The sequence below is a fragment of the Anguilla anguilla genome, chromosome 7 (genome assembly GCF_013347855.1).
Source record: "Anguilla anguilla isolate fAngAng1 chromosome 7, fAngAng1.pri, whole genome shotgun sequence".
NCBI classification, from domain to species: Eukaryota; Metazoa; Chordata; class Actinopteri; order Anguilliformes; family Anguillidae; genus Anguilla; species Anguilla anguilla.
This window is the reverse complement of record NC_049207.1, coordinates 30037289-30055292: the sequence shown is the minus strand read 5'-3', so window position 1 is coordinate 30055292 and position 18004 is coordinate 30037289. Positions and strand designations below refer to the sequence as shown.

Genomic DNA, 18004 nt, shown 5'->3' with positions numbered 1-18004 from the left:
AAAAGCCAGGGAAATGTGTCTCCCGCATTACTGATTTAGAGGATGAAAAGTGTAGTTTGTCAGAATCTTCGCTAGATGGCAGTAGCAACTAAGGTTGCCAAGTGAGGTGACCTGCGCTTGTGCATTCACTTCCCTGATACAGCGCAAGCTTTGACTCAGTTCATTTCAGTAGCAATAGGTGTTCCAATTTGGAAATATTTTATTATAGATAGATGCTTTATTGTTATTAAAATATGCTGTTTTTCAATCTATTTAAAGGTGAAAGACCTGTTTTAAAAATTATTTACTTTACAACTTTAATTTTTGAAATATTTTTAACATTTTTCTATTGTTCAGTGTTGTAACACTATAGGCCTATGCATATTAATATGTTGAAGAGGCTTCAACTTAAAGGTTGTTAATAAACCAGGTTGTTCATAAACCATGAATTCGAAAATGAGGTCAACCCTTGTGGACATTATGTTTCTGATCTATTAAGGTAATTTCAGTATCGTTAGGTACCGAATATCTAATTAGCATCGTTTAAGTTTCAAATATCATTTCAGTATTGAGTATCGTAATACTAAACCTGGTATCACTATAAAGTCAAAATTTTGGTATCGTGACAACACTAGTGTGACGCCTTTTTTAGTTGCGGCGCAGAAACGCTGCAGCTGTGCATACACGCCGGACCATCAAAGTGTTACGACATGCCATCTAAGTGTTACGACATAGTAAAGGCCTTGACGGGAAGCGGCCCGGACACATCCATGGCGACGTAACTAAGTCATCCGACAGCGTCTCTTAGCTCAAAATTGGCCGCAAGTCATCAATATTTTATACAATCATCATGATATTCAGTAGATATGTTGGGTGAAGGCATATGATCATGAGGACAAAGCCATTTTTAAATCGCTCCATAGGGGGCGCGATGCTGCCAATGCTTGGACCCCTCCCAACGCCGCTTGCGGCTTTAATTCTTATTATTATTTTTTTCCGCTAAAAGTGTCTGAGGCTCAGCAACCGTAAGTCCTGGAGCAACCAAATGTGGCAGGTGGGTTCCTATGGGCCCCCACTACTCAGGCACTAAAAACCACGTACGTCGGCCAGATGGTGGCGCTATAACAAAGGGTTTTGCGTAAAAGGCCATAACTCCCACACCATAAGTTAGATCAACACAAAACTTTATAGATCCTATGCCTCTGAACGTGCTCTATACTTTTGCCATTGGGACCACCTGTGTCCGCCATATTGTTTTCCTGCCATTTTAACTTTATCGTTGGGGCGTGGCAGCTTTCTCCGCTTAAATGTCTGAGGCTCAGCAACCATAAGTTGTAGACCAACCAAATTTGGTAGGTGGGTTCCTATGGCACCCCACTACCCAGGCACTAAAAATCACCTATGTCGGCCAGATGGTGGCGCTATAACAAAGGATCATAGTTGAAAAGGTCATAACTCCCACACCGTAAGTCAGATCAACACAAAACTTCATCGACTGATGCATCTGAATGTGCTCTACAACTTTCCTATTGGGAGCACCTATGTCCGCCATATGGTTTGCACACCATTTGGACTTTTTCATTAGGTGGGGTGCGGAAAAGCTGGAGCTCCAAATCCAAACGATTACGACATCGAGTAAACTTCTTTACGGCAAGCGACAACCATGGCGACGCTAGTTTTTATCAGTGAAAGCACGGTCTGACACTGCCACCTAGCGTGCATGCTAGGATAGGCGACCAAAAGTTTTTCAGTAAAAGCTTTCTGAGAGGATGAATAATTACTTTTCTTTGGCATGGATCCATTTGAAGACAGTATCGGGTGAGTTCGTTTAGTCTTTGAATCTGTCATTATGCTGAGAAATAGTTAAACCATTTTATTGATAGGTTCTGAGTTTCTGTGCACACGCGCGAAAACACGCTGGTATAATAAAACAATGACGGTAATACATATATAGTCCGCTTCGTTCCGTTGCTACCATAACATAACAGACTATCTTATGTCTACAGCTGCAGTTCTCGCTGCAATTTCAAACATTGAATATTCACAAAAGACGCAATTTATGCTGTTCTTTGCCAATGTCTAAATAAATAATACGCTCCGATAAAGCTTTGAGAGGATGAATAATTACTTTTCTTTGGCATGGATCCATTTGAAGACAGTATCGGGTGAGTTCGTTAAGTCTTTAAATCTGTCATTATGCTGAGAAATAGCTAAACCATTTCATTGATAGGTTCCGAGTTTCTGTGCAAACGCGCGAAAACACGCTGGTATAATGAAACAATGACGGTAGCCTAATACATATATGGTCCGCTTCGTTCCGTTGCTACCATAACATAACGACCTACAGCTGCAGTTTCTCGCTGCAATTACTAATATTGAATATAAACAAAAGACGCATTTTACGCTGTAGTCTGCCAATGTCTAAAATAATACGGTCCATTTGAAGACAACATCGGGTGAGTTCGTTTAGTCTTTAAATCCGTCATTGTGCTGAGAAATCGTATTCTCAATTTAATTTCTAAATTGACTGTAAGTTTAGGGTTGTAACTAGGTAGTTGTTCCGTAGGTGACTTAGTCTTAACTCGTCTTAACTATTGCTTGAATGTTCTCATAGACTGCGTTGTTGCTGTTCTTGTTTGTGTTAGCGTTAATCAGTTTAACCAGCTGGGTCCAAGTTGAACTATGCGGATGTTTCCTGCACTTGGAACGGTATTTCTCTCTAGGGTTTTCGGCACACTAATTCCTGGTTATGGTTATACATTTTGTTGTACGTCGCTCTGGATAAGAGCGTCTGCCAAATGCCTGTAATGTAATGTAATGTAATGTAATGTAATGCAATATTCCGTAGCAACAAGATAAACCCGACATTAGCGCTAAAATATGCCAATACAGCAGTGAAAAGGCTGCTCACTGAATAAGGAAATAAACGAGACAATTAAAACAAAAATTATACCATGTCATTCTACAGTCAATATCTGGGACTAAACATTTAATAAATATACAATCTTACCATCGGTTTTACGCGTAGAGATGTCCCTTTTGCGAATGAGTGGTTATATATTGTCTTGGATAATCCGTTTGTGAAATGTCGGATATTTTCAAAAATAGCTGTGCGTAATACCACACCTGTTGCTTACGGCGTTGTCGTTCTTCTTAGTCCAATTTGGCTTGATTGACAATTCATTTATTCAGTAGGTGAGAGTATAAGCTTTCTAACGATGTATAACATGTCTGATTTGGCTTTTGGAATAGCGTTTTATAGGTCAGCTTAACCGAAAATTTTCTGATCTGCCAATGTCTACATAAATAAACCGGTAGGCTGCTCTGCGGTCAGCACGCGGGTCGCGAGTTGATATTAAGTCCTTTTTTTAGTTTTTTCTCAATGTCGTCTTTATTATTTGAAATGTGCATTTAGTGTCATTATTCTATCTGTCTCTGTGGCGCTCTGAAATGTGCATTCTCTGCTAAACTGAGCAATGGATTGGAATATGTGTCTGACGTAGTGTTGCACGGTATGCCAAAACTTCAGCACTTTCTGGGTACTTAAAAAAAAAAAAAAACAGAAAAAAAAAACGGTTTCGTATTTGAATTTCCCGATGTTCGGTAGTTCTGTGTCAAATGTAAAAGCCAGGGAAATGTGTCTCCCGCATTACTGATTTAGAGGATGAAAAGTGTAGTTTGTCAGAATCTTCGCTAGATGGCAGTAGCAACTAAGGTTGCCAAGTGAGGTGACCTGCGCTTGTGCATTCACTTCCCTGATACAGCGCAAGCTTTGACTCAGTTCATTTCAGTAGCAATAGGTGTTCCAATTTGGAAATATTTTATTATAGATAGATGCTTTATTGTTATTAAAATATGCTGTTTTTCAATCTATTTAAAGGTGAAAGACCTGTTTTAAAAATTATTTACTTTACAACTTTAATTTTTGAAATATTTTTAACATTTTTCTATTGTTCAGTGTTGTAACACTATAGGCCTATGCATATTAATATGTTGAAGAGGCTTCAACTTAAAGGTTGTTAATAAACCAGGTTGTTCATAAACCATGAATTCGAAAATGAGGTCAACCCTTGTGGACATTATGTTTCTGATCTATTAAGGTAATTTCAGTATCGTTAGGTACCGAATATCTAATTAGCATCGTTTAAGTTTCAAATATCATTTCAGTATTGAGTATCGTAATACTAAACCTGGTATCACTATAAAGTCAAAATTTTGGTATCGTGACAACACTAGTGTGACGCCTTTTTTAGTTGCGGCGCAGAAACGCTGCAGCTGTGCATACACGCCGGACCATCAAAGTGTTACGACATGCCATCTAAGTGTTACGACATAGTAAAGGCCTTGACGGGAAGCGGCCCGGACACATCCATGGCGACGTAACTAAGTCATCCGACAGCGTCTCTTAGCTCAAAATTGGCCGCAAGTCATCAATATTTTATACAATCATCATGATATTCAGTAGATATGTTGGGTGAAGGCATATGATCATGAGGACAAAGCCATTTTTAAATCGCTCCATAGGGGGCGCGATGCTGCCAATGCTTGGACCCCTCCCAACGCCGCTTGCGGCTTTAATTCTTATTATTATTTTTTTCCGCTAAAAGTGTCTGAGGCTCAGCAACCGTAAGTCCTGGAGCAACCAAATGTGGCAGGTGGGTTCCTATGGGCCCCCACTACTCAGGCACTAAAAACCACGTACGTCGGCCAGATGGTGGCGCTATAACAAAGGGTTTTGCGTAAAAGGCCATAACTCCCACACCATAAGTTAGATCAACACAAAACTTTATAGATCCATGCCTCTGAACGTGCTCTATACTTTTGCCATTGGGACCACCTGTGTCCGCCATATTGTTTTCCTGCCATTTTAACTTTATCGTTGGGGCGTGGCAGCTTTCTCCGCTTAAATGTCTGAGGCTCAGCAACCATAAGTTGTAGACCAACCAAATTTGGTAGGTGGGTTCCTATGGCACCCCACTACCCAGGCACTAAAAATCACCTATGTCGGCCAGATGGTGGCGCTATAACAAAGGATCATAGTTGAAAAGGTCATAACTCCCACACCGTAAGTCAGATCAACACAAAACTTCATCGACTGATGCATCTGAATGTGCTCTACAACTTTCCTATTGGGAGCACCTATGTCCGCCATATGGTTTGCACACCATTTGGACTTTTTCATTAGGTGGGGTGCGGAAAAGCTGGAGCTCCAAATCCAAACGATTACGACATCGAGTAAACTTCTTTACGGCAAGCGACAACCATGGCGACGCTAGTTTTTATCAGTGAAAGCACGGTCTGACACTGCCACCTAGCGTGCATGCTAGGATAGGCGACCAAAAGTTTTTCAGTAAAAGCTTTCTGAGAGGATGAATAATTACTTTTCTTTGGCATGGATCCATTTGAAGACAGTATCGGGTGAGTTCGTTTAGTCTTTGAATCTGTCATTATGCTGAGAAATAGTTAAACCATTTTATTGATAGGTTCTGAGTTTCTGTGCACACGCGCGAAAACACGCTGGTATAATAAAACAATGACGGTAATACATATATAGTCCGCTTCGTTCCGTTGCTACCATAACATAACAGACTATCTTATGTCTACAGCTGCAGTTCTCGCTGCAATTTCAAACATTGAATATTCACAAAAGACGCAATTTATGCTGTTCTTTGCCAATGTCTAAATAAATAATACGCTCCGATAAAGCTTTGAGAGGATGAATAATTACTTTTCTTTGGCATGGATCCATTTGAAGACAGTATCGGGTGAGTTCGTTAAGTCTTTAAATCTGTCATTATGCTGAGAAATAGCTAAACCATTTCATTGATAGGTTCCGAGTTTCTGTGCAAACGCGCGAAAACACGCTGGTATAATGAAACAATGACGGTAGCCTAATACATATATGGTCCGCTTCGTTCCGTTGCTACCATAACATAACGACCTACAGCTGCAGTTTCTCGCTGCAATTACTAATATTGAATATAAACAAAAGACGCATTTTACGCTGTAGTCTGCCAATGTCTAAAATAATACGGTCCATTTGAAGACAACATCGGGTGAGTTCGTTTAGTCTTTAAATCCGTCATTGTGCTGAGAAATCGTATTCTCAATTTAATTTCTAAATTGACTGTAAGTTTAGGGTTGTAACTAGGTAGTTGTTCCGTAGGTGACTTAGTCTTAACTCGTCTTAACTATTGCTTGAATGTTCTCATAGACTGCGTTGTTGCTGTTCTTGTTTGTGTTAGCGTTAATCAGTTTAACCAGCTGGGTCCAAGTTGAACTATGCGGATGTTTCCTGCACTTGGAACGGTATTTCTCTCTAGGGTTTTCGGCACACTAATTCCTGGTTATGGTTATACATTTTGTTGTACGTCGCTCTGGATAAGAGCGTCTGCCAAATGCCTGTAATGTAATGTAATGTAATGTAATGTAATGCAATATTCCGTAGCAACAAGATAAACCCGACATTAGCGCTAAAATATGCCAATACAGCAGTGAAAAGGCTGCTCACTGAATAAGGAAATAAACGAGACAATTAAAAACAAAAATTATACCATGTCATTCTACAGTCAATATCTGGGACTAAACATTTAATAAATATACAATCTTACCATCGGTTTTACGCGTAGAGATGTCCCTTTTGCGAATGAGTGGTTATATATTGTCTTGGATAATCCGTTTGTGAAATGTCGGATATTTTCAAAAATAGCTGTGCGTAATACCACACCTGTTGCTTACGGCGTTGTCGTTCTTCTTAGTCCAATTTGGCTTGATTGACAATTCATTTATTCAGTAGGTGAGAGTATAAGCTTTCTAACGATGTATAACATGTCTGATTTGGCTTTTGGAATAGCGTTTTATAGGTCAGCTTAACCGAAAATTTTCTGATCTGCCAATGTCTACATAAATAAACCGGTAGGCTGCTCCGCGGTCAGCACGCGGGTCGCGAGTTGATATTAAGTCCTTTTTTTAGTTTTTTCTCAATGTCGTCTTTATTATTTGAAATGTGCATTTAGTGTCATTATTCTATCTGTCTCTGTGGCGCTCTGAAATGTGCATTCTCTGCTAAACTGAGCAATGGATTGGAATATGTGTCTGACGTAGTGTTGCACGGTATGCCAAAACTTCAGCACTTTCTGGGTACTTAAAAAAAAAAAAAAACAGAAAAAAAAAACGGTTTCGTATTTGAATTTCCCGATGTTCGGTAGTTCTGTGTCAAATGTAAAAGCCAGGGAAATGTGTCTCCCGCATTACTGATTTAGAGGATGAAAAGTGTAGTTTGTCAAAATCTTCGCTAGATGGCAGTAGCAACTAAGGTTGCCAAGTGAGGTGACCTGCGCTTGTGGATTCACTTCCCTGATACAGCGCAAGCTTTGACTCAGTTCACTTTAGTAGCAATAGGTGTTCCAATTTGGAAATATTTTATTATAGATAGATGCTGTATTGTTATTAAAATATGCTGTTTTTCAATCTATTTAAAGGTGAAAGACCTGTTTTAAAAATTATGTACTTTACAACTGTTTAATATTTGAAATATTTTTAACATTTTTCTATTGTTCAGTGTTGTAACACTATAGGCCTATGCATATTAATATGTTGAAGAGGCTTCAACTTAAAGGTTGTTAATGAACCAGGTTGTTCATAAACCATGAATTCGAAAATGAGGTCAACCTTTGTGGACATTATGTTTCTGATCTATTAAGGTAATTTCAGTATCGTTAGGTACCGAGTATCTAATTAGCATCGTTTAAGTTTCAAATATCATTTCAGTATTGAGTATCGTAATACTAAACCTGGTATCACTATCAAAGTCAAGATTTTGGTATCGTGACAACACTAGTGTGACACCTTTTTTAGTTGCGGCGCAGAAACGCTGCAGCTGTGCATACACGCCGGACCATCAAAGTGTTACGATATGCCATCTAAGTGTTACGACATAGTAAGGGCCTTGACGGGAAGCGGCCCGGACACATCCATGGCGACGTAACTAAGTCATCCGACAGCGTCTCTTAGCTCAAAATTGGCCGCAAGTCATCAATATTTTATACAATCATCATGATATTCAGTAGATATGTTGGGTGAAGGCATATGATCATGAGGACAAAGCCATTCTTAAATCGCTCCATAGGGGGCGCGATGGTGCCAATGCTTGGACCCCTCCCAACGCCGCTTGCGGCTTTAATTATTATTATTATTATTATTATTATTATTATTATTCTCCGCTAAAAGTGTCTGAGGCTCAGCAACCATAAGTCCTGGAGCAACCAAATTTGACAGGTGTGTTCCTATGGGCCCCCACTACTCAGGCACTAAAAACCACGTACGTCGGCCAGATGGTGGCGCTATAACAAAGGGTTTTGCGTAAAAGGCCATAACTCCCACACCATAAGTCAGATCAACACAAAACTTCATCGACCTATGCATCTGAACGTGCTCTACAACTTTGCCATTGGCCCCACCTATGTCCGCCATATTGTTTGCCCGCCATTTAGACTTTTTAGTTGGGGCGTGGCAGTTTTCTCAGCTAAAATGTCTGAGGCTCAGCAGCCATAAGTTGTAGTCCAACCAAATTTGGTAGGTGGATTCCTATGGCCCCCCACTACTCGGGCACTAAAAATCACCCATGTCGACCAGATGGTGGCGCTATAACAAAGGATCACACTTTAAAAGGTCATAACTCCCACACCGTAAGTCAGATCAACACAAAACTTCATCGACTGATGCATCTGAATGTGCTCTACAACTTTCCTATTGGAAGCACCTATGTCCGCCGTATGGTTTGCACACCATTTGGACTTTTTCATTAGGTGGGGTGCGGAAAAGCCGGAGCTCCAAATCCAAACGATTACGACATCGAGTAAACTTCTTTACGGCAAGGGACAACCATGGCGACGCAAGTAATCCGACAGCGTAGGGTCTAGTTTTTAGCAGTGAAAGCACGGTCTGACAGTGCCACCTAGCGTGCATGCTAGGATAGGCTACCAAAAGTTTTTCAGTAAAACCTTTCTGAGAGGACGAATAATTACTTTTCTTTGGCATGGATCCATTTGAAGACAGTATCGGGTGAGTTCGTTAAGTCTTTAAATCTGTCATTTTGGTGAGAAAAAGCTAAACCATTTTATTGGTAGTTTTAGAGTTTCTGTGCAAATGCGCAAAAACACGCTGGTATAATAAAACAATGACGGTAATACATACATAGTCCACTTCGTTCCGTTGCTACCATAACATAACAGACTATCTTGGGTCTACAGCTGCAGTTTCTCGCTGCAATTTCTAACATTGAATATTCACAAAAGACGCAATTTATACTGTACTCTGCCAATGTCTGCATAAATAATACGCTACGGTAAAGCTTTGAGAGGATGAATCATTACTTTTCTTTGACATGGATCCATTTGAAGACAATAACAGGTGAGTTCGTTTACTCTTTAAATCCGTCATTATGCTGAGAAACAGCTAAACCATTTTATTTATGGGTTCTGAGTTTCTGTGCAAACGCGCGAAAACACGCTGGTATAATGAAATAATAACGGTAGCCTAATACATATATAGTCCGCTTCGTTCCGTTGCTACCATCACATAACGACCTAGAGCTGCAGTTTCTCGCTGCAATTACTAATATTGAATATAAACAAAAGACGCAATGTATGCTGTAGTCTGCCAATGTCTAGATAAATAATACGGTCCGTTTGAAGACAATATCGGGTGAGTTCGTTTAGTCTTTAAATCCGTCATTATGCTGAGAGAAATCGTATTCTCAATTTAATCTCTAAATTGACAGTAAGCTTAGGGTTGTAACTATGTAGTTGTTTCGTAGGTGACTTAACTCGTCTTAACTATTGCTTGTATTTGTGCATGGACTGCGTTGTTGCTGTTCTTGTCTGTGTTAGTGTTAATCAGTGTAACCTACAGGGTTTAAATTGAACAATGCGGTTGTTCCCTGCACTTAGAACGGTAGGCTACTGCCCTCTAGGGTTTTCGACACACTTGTTCCTGGTTATGGTTATACATTTTGTTGTACATCGCTCTGGATAAGAGCGTCTGCCAAATGCCTGTAATGTAATGCAATATTCCGTAGCAACAAGATGAACCCGACATTAGCCCGAAAATATGCCAATACAGCAGTGAAAACGCTGCTAACTGAATGACGCAATAAGCGAGACTAACTTTTTTTTTTTAATTACCACGTCATTCTACAGTCAATATCTGGGACTACACATTGAATATATATACAATCTTACCATTTGTTTTACGCGTAGAGATGTCCCTTTTGCGAATGAGTGGCCATATATTGTCTTGAATAATCCGTTTGTGAAATGTCGGATTTTTTCAAAAATAGCTGTGCGTAATACCACACCTGTTGCGTACGGCGTTGTAGTTCTTCTTAGTCCAATTTGGCTTGATTGACAGTTCATTTATTCAGTAGGTGAGATTATAAACTTTCTAACGATGTATAACATGTCTTTCTTCCGTTTTTTCTCAATGTCGTATTTATTATTTGAAATGTGCATTCATGTGTTATTATTCTATCTGTCTCTGTGGCGCTCTGAAATGTGCATTCTCTGCTAAGCTGAGTAATGGATTGGAATATGTGTCTGAGGTAGTGTTGCACGGTATACCAAAACTTCAGCACTTTCTCGGTAGTTAAAAAAAAAAAAACAAAACTGTTTCGTATTTGAATTTTCCGACGTTCGGTAGTTCTGTGTCAAATGTAAAAGCCAGGGAAATGTGTCTCCCGCATTACTGATTTAGAGGATGAAAAGTGTAGTTTGTCAGAATCTTCGCTAGATGGCAGTAGCAACTAAGGTTGCCAAGTGAGGTGACCTGCGCTTGTGCATTCTCTTCCCTGATACAGCGCAAGCTTTGACTCAGTTCACTTCAGTAGCAATAGGTGTTCCAATTTGTAAATATTTCATTATAGATAGATGCTGTATTGTTATTACAATATGCTGTTTTTAAATCTATTTAAAGGTGAAAGACCTGTTTTAAAGATTATTTAGTTTACAACTGTTCAATTTCAGAAATATATTTAACATATTTCTCCATTGTTCAGTGTTGTAACACTATAGGCCTATGCATATTCATATGTTGCAGAGGCTTCAACTTAAAGGTTGTTAATGAACCAGGTTATTCATAAACCATGAATTTGAAAATGAGGTCAGCCCTTGTGGACATTACGTTCCTGATCTATTAAGGTAATTTCGGTATCGTTAGGTACCGAGTACTTTATCAATATCGAGTATCGTGATACTAAACCTGGTATCGGTATCAAAGTCAAAATTTTGGTATCGTGACAACACTAGTGTGGCACTTTTTTTAGTTGCGGCAGGGAAGCGCTGCAGCTGTACATACACGCTCGGCCATCTAAGTGTTACGACATACCATCTAAATGTTACGACATAGTCAAGGCCTTGACGGGAAGCTGTCAGGACACATCCATGGCGATGCAACTAAGTCATCAGCCAGCGTCTCAGCACAAAATTGGCCATAAGTCATCTATTTTTTATACGATCATCAGAATATTCAGTACATATGTTGGGTGAAGGCGTATGACCATGAGGACACAGCCATTTTAAAATCGCTCCATAGGGGGCGCGATGGTGCAGATGCTTGTACCCCTCCCAACGCCGCTTGCGGCTTTAATATGAATAGTTTTCTCTCATGAATGTTGATGCATCCCCAAGCTCAAACCCGAAGAAAAAGTGGGTTCCACTAAAGGCACATTTGCTAACATAAACATCAGATAACAAACAATCTGAACATTTATATGTTTCAGTATTCATCTTAAGTTAAGCATGAACATACTATAAATGATATTACTTACCAACGATGCTATCAAAGAACATGAACAAACAGATTGATACAGATAGCATAAGGCTGAAGCCACACTATACGCGGCGACGGCCGCCTGTCGCCGCGCCGCGTCCCCACAGTCGGCTGTTTGTGGGCGTGTCACCTATTTTTGACAGACAGTTGTGTTCGTTAAATGTTGACCGGGTTTAATATCGTGTTTCATATTCATTGTCCTGTCTGAATAAAAATCATTTTTGCAGTAACCTAGATCTGAATTTTTAGTCAGCTGCCTAGCTAGGCTGTTTAATATCTAGCTAGTGAGTAACAACCAACAACAAAAACATTGTCTGGCTAATTAGCCAGATAATGCCTTCAGAGTTACATCTGGTCAGCTAGCTAGGTGGCTGGTAGAAACGAACAACTTGCAACTAATACATTAGGAAGATTTTTTTGTTTGTTATTGTTTGTTGTTACTCACTATAGCTACACATTAGTTAGCCTAGCTAGGCAGCTTATTAACATTTTTCAGCGCTAGGTTACTGCAAAATGATTTTATTCTAGACTGGACAGTGATAGTAGCTAACGGCGATAACTAGCCTACATTGCAGAGCCACCGACAATTTCAGAGACTTTTCTCCACGCTGCGTTCCTCTTATCAATGTCTCTGTAGGAGATTTTATTAAGTCGGGAAACCTGATGCGGAAATTACGAGTTAGGTCCTCCATTGTGGAACGATAGAATGTGGAACTAAAATTAGAAAAAAATAGGGACAATTTACTTGACGGATCATTAGATCAAATCAGATTGGTTACCGCAACGCGGCGAGGGGGTCAAAGTTGAATTTTTGCCATCTCCACTGCGGCCTCGCCGCTCCCGCCGCGCCGCCGGCAATCCCAAAATGCCTTGCGGGGTCTGGCCGCCACCTCTCATTCAAAATGAATGGAGGCGGCGCCGCCGCGCGGCGGGGCCATGTATAGTGTGGCTTCACCGTAAGAGCAGGCAGATCACCATGAGGATTACGATTGTAACTTCCTGGAACTGAATCACATGACAGCGTGTCACAATGACATCACTACACTACAGGAACTGAGAAGGGTCAAAAAACAGAGAATAGGGGAAGAACATGGATGTAACAAAACAAATGCTATACAGCACAATGTAGACAAGATCTTGGCAAAGATCTACATGTAAAAATCTTGTTAAAACTAGGTTTTTAAATATACTCAAGTAGGAATAAATATTAACCGATTAACATCAAAAACATTTCACAATGAGTTTTTCTTGTAATAAAATGTGTAATAATGCCACCAGTGTGGTTACATTTTTTTATAATGACCACATTTACTTTGGTGCAGCGTTATGCAGGCACAAGTGTAGGCACAAATGCTAGTAAAAATGGTCAAATTAGCATAATATTTTCTGACTCCAAAAGTGAAAAAGTAACATTGTTGAACTTTCAGTGAATAGGTGACTGTCAAAAACATTAATCCAGCAACACTGAAGCAGAGACTGTTAGGAACTACTGTAGTTGTTTGAGAAACATAAGGGAAATGAAGGTGGTTTTAAAACTAATTAGCTGCTGTTTGTTTATTTGTTTTTAGCTACTTGCCAGCTAGCTAACCAATACAAACATTTTCATGTATGTTTTAGGAGCTGGGTGAACTTTGGCATATTTTTGTTCAAACAAACTCAATTATACAGGCTGTCTGACAAAATGAATTAAAAATTTAGGACAGTTTAACTAAAATACAGGCCGTTCTCCACACCCCCACTGCCAGACAAGAGTAGGTGTTGATACCTATTGGCTATATTTGAGAAAAAGGGTTTTAATGATATTAAAACAGCAACAGCAAAATACCACAGATACTGTAGGTACAGCATTATTACAGCTGAATGAAAGAAATCCAATGAAATTGGCTCCAATGTAATAAGAATTGCAAATTTGCTAAACAAAATTAAGCTACATGGTGCAGAGTGAATGGAGATGTCCAGATGAAATTTAGTTCATTTCACTTGCTTTCTTGCAAATTTTGGAGCAAATAGAACATTTACACAAATGTTTTAACACCAAAAAGACTGTTTTTATTACTTTCTATTACTGTCCAGCATTTCCGCATCGATTTGTGCGCCCACAGTTACCTAATTTCATGAATATTATGAAACCATATGTTGCAAAATTATAATTTTTAAAATAAAGAACACAACTGAATTAATTCCAACAGTTGCATTTCTAAATTATAGCTGTTTTGTTATGTAGGCTAAGGGGAAAGCATCTGAAGGCATATTACCGACACTGAAAAAAGTGCTAAAATGTGCAAAACACGACATGCGGCACATGAAAAAGTCATTTCTTCTGTCATAATGAACAGGGACCGCACACAAATCTGTTACATTTCAGCAGTTGTCATGTAGCTAGTCTATTCCGGTTATTCAAAGTTTCAGTGAAAAATCAAAAAACTATAATTTCTATTACTACAATGCAGGGCCGGCCTGTGGCATAAATGCTCTATACGGTTGTTTAGGGCCACCCGACCACGAGAGGGGCCACACGATCCAATGTTTATCTAAGGTAAATAACGTTTTTTTCGTAATTACGTTATTCATCCCGTATCGCGGAACTAGCGGTATAAATAAAAAATGGAATGGCAACAGAACATTTCATAACAATGTATTGTAATAAGGACTTTACCAAGTCAAGTGACCCTCCCCCTCGCTCGACAGAATCCAACAGCACCCCCCCGTTCGACTTAATCCAACAGCAACCCACTGAACATAATCCGACAGCCCCCCCCCCCCCCCCCCCCCCCCCCCACTCGAACAGATTTGTTTAGGGCCACCAAAATCCTACAGCCGGGCCTGCTACAATGCCCACAGTTATTTATCCCCACCTTAAACTTTTTATCAATTTCATCACACAGTTGCAATTTATCTCAAAGTGTTGGTCATTCAGTTGCTCTGTGGTGTGCGAGGAGAGGAGTGAGGAGAGAGCAACTCATTTGCACCTGGCCATGTACCAAAACCTGCCGCCTATTGTCTGGTGGGGGATTTTTGTTAAGAAAATGGTACAAACTGCCTGCATTTCTTTATTGATTAGATTTTTTAAATTCTAAGCAGTGATTTCAAGATTTCAGATATTTAGGAAAAGTCATGGAAGGTATCTATTGCATATCCAGTGTTAAAGTGATTTTAATTTTTAAGTCTAAACGCCTAGTGGCATCGCCTCTGGCCATTCTAATGTTAAAGTATATGCTATCCGATTGAAGGGGAGACTGGGGTCGGTTGTGCCCCAGTTCATCTTTTACGTAATTGCTAAGAGACCACTTGCTCAAGAATGGCGGTATTTTCAAATTAACAACTTGATATTGTCTATTAACTTTTGTTGATTTTGTTGATTTAATTGAATCGCTAACATGAAAGGCACATTTTTACGTCAAACTGATGTTCACAGGAACAAATGCTCCTCGGGGTCGCTTGTATCCATAGGTGGGGGCAGTTGTGCCCCTTACCTTAAAGTAAACAAAAAGATAAGATAAGTGATTTTAAATCATTGCACATGTCAAGACTCATGTTTTCTTTGATCCCTGCAATAAAAAACCATTGTCATTACCCATTTCAATTATGTTCAACTTTATCAATTTGAATAAGTTATGATGGATTTTTACTACCATTATTGTGTATTACTGTGCTGTAGCCTACATCAAAACTTCCAATTAGCCTACTATTGTAAGTTATGCAGAATGACATGGTGGCTATGTAGCAACCTGTGAACGAGGTTGTGTTCATTCTTTACAGCAAAAGGAGGAATTTATTTCATTGATTTATCTCACAGACCATTTCATTGGAACATTAGGCTATCTTACATGAAATAAATTAAAAGTTAAATTAATTTGGCCATAGCCTGTTTATGCATTAAAAACGAACACAAAACCAAATAGAAAAAGCAAATAGCCTACTATACAGACCAATCTGACATGTGCTTATTATAAATGAATGTGACCAGATGGCTGTTTCTTTGTCATTAATCATTTGGTAGTGGACTGAAGTAAATGGCCGTGTTACATTTGTGATGTGTTACGATATGCTAAGTGAAACTAACATTGGCTTATAGACTGAGCTCATAAATTTGAGCTCATAAGTTTTGTTAAGTTTCACAGTCTGACAACAAAGTTCTATGAATAACAATTTATCTACATAAATCTCCCTCAAATACATACAAAAAAAGTTATGGGTAACAATAGCCTGACAATATTTACAGATCATCATTTGTAAATATCACTCTTTTCCCATTAAATATCTCTTTGATATTTTGTAAACAAGAAAAACCTGAATGTTTTCAGGATATATATTTTTTTACTTTTAATTAAAACAACTGCTTTTGGTGGAACAATCTTTAGTTAGGCGTTAAACTTTTGATTTAATCAAAACTGGTTTGTAAACATGGAAAATGCCTCTTCTGACTGCACTATATTTGTACTATAACACCCTTGTGATGCATGCCTTGAAACAAAACTTTAGGATCATCTTGTTTGAATTAGTCACATCTTGGTACTGTGAACAAGGTATAACATTAAAGCTGCTCCACAGGACCTTTTGGACAAGCTTGGGAAGAAGGAGTGGGCATGCCAGGACCTACAGGAGCATCTGAACCTGGAGCAGGCCAGCAAAAAGAGCTTGCAGACCTCCCTCCACCAGATGGAGCTAGAGTTCCAGAAACTGCAGATCCAGGCCTCTGCCTCTGAGGCCTCTCTGCAGACGGCCCAGGCAGAGCTAGGCGAGAAAGATGAAGTGGGTGGGCGGCTCCAGCAGGAACTCATGGATCTTGAGCTCAGCCACCAGCAGCTGAAGGCCGAAGCCAAGAAACTCATACAGCAGAAGGAGAAGCAGGAACAACAGACCCAACAACAGCAGTATGAAATCAGCCAGGTCAGAGGTCTTTACTTGGGCTCTTGACCGCAGATTCTATATCCTTTCGAGACCCAGCAGAAAAGTAGTGTTTTCATTTTTTTTTTGACATAGTACAAGTGTCTTAGATGTCAAAAGCATTTGCAGTGAAAATATTTTTTATTTTATTTTAATTGATTCTTGAGCTTAAGACCAGACTCATGTCTACTACAGGGGACAAAAATGTGCTGCCGGTTCGTTCATAAACTAGAGACAGGGGGTATGTCCCTTTACTTTTCACTCCTTGCCTCCTTTGCTCCAGTCCCCCACTACCACTTGTCTCCTACCTGGAAGTAGGGAAGGAAAGGAGGGGAGGAAGTCGATGTCAACCCTATCGTAATCATAACATTTTGCAGAACCCACGGATAGTCCCATAGCCAAACACAGAACTAACATGTGGCCAACCCATTTATTGCTATAAAATTGTGTACACATTTCATGTTGAGATACTAATTAATTTGTTATCGGCAACATTAGATCAACATAAGCATCTCATAGTATACAAGCATAACAATTTGCTGTAATTCCAGAATCCAGATGTGCCCGGTGTTTGAACATACTGAGCATTAATTCACCTCATATACAGCCTTCAGTCTATTGCCAGTTCATTGCATCTCACAAAGGCTAATTAAAAAACATTTCTGTAGATTAGATTGCTTCATATCATCTGAGTTATTGTTTCCCAGTATTCAGGGTTCATATCGAAAAACAATTATTTCCCAATTTAACATCTGAAATTAAATTTGTTTGTGATAAATAAGTCCTTTGGAAACGGTTGGTTGATGCATATTCATACATTGAAATAATGGTAGCTGCCATTCTTATTTCGTGTTTAAGCAACATTCATGTACATGCAAATAACCTGCTTCCCCATCTTAAATTGTCCTATTTGTCTGTGAAGAGCCACAAAAATTTACATTTTGTTATCCATTGTATGCATTGTAGCCTTTTGGATATATTGGTATGTGTTATAATAACATACTGAAGCACACACAAATGTGGTAAATTCAAGCTCTCTGCCACCACTGCTTTGAAATCTGGATGGTGTCAGATTCTGTGGAATGATGTTTTAATCTCTGTGGGCATTAGCATGATGATGTCATCCAGAAATGTGAAAAAACTTATGCGGTGGCATACACTGATCTATCCTTCGCTGGCAGGAGGCATGGAGCCAAGTTTGGAGCTTTGTTTTGCTCCTGTGCTTCAATATTGGGAAAGTGGAGGGAGGGAGGGTACTAAAATCAATTTCCAGGGCTTGGAGGATAATTTTTGAGTATTGGGATGCACCCCA

General features: G+C 39.4%; 1 protein-coding gene across 1 annotated transcript in view; it reads left to right on the top strand.

Moving 5' to 3' along the window:
- Nucleotides 1–18004, top strand: part of eea1 (early endosome antigen 1) — a 273538-nt gene that overhangs the window by 163379 nt on the left and 92155 nt on the right. Inside the window, exon 12 of the mRNA XM_035426231.1 lies at nucleotides 16357–16695. Within this exon, the coding sequence (XP_035282122.1) occupies nucleotides 16357–16695 (339 nt within the window). The remainder of the gene's footprint in view (nucleotides 1–16356; nucleotides 16696–18004) is intronic.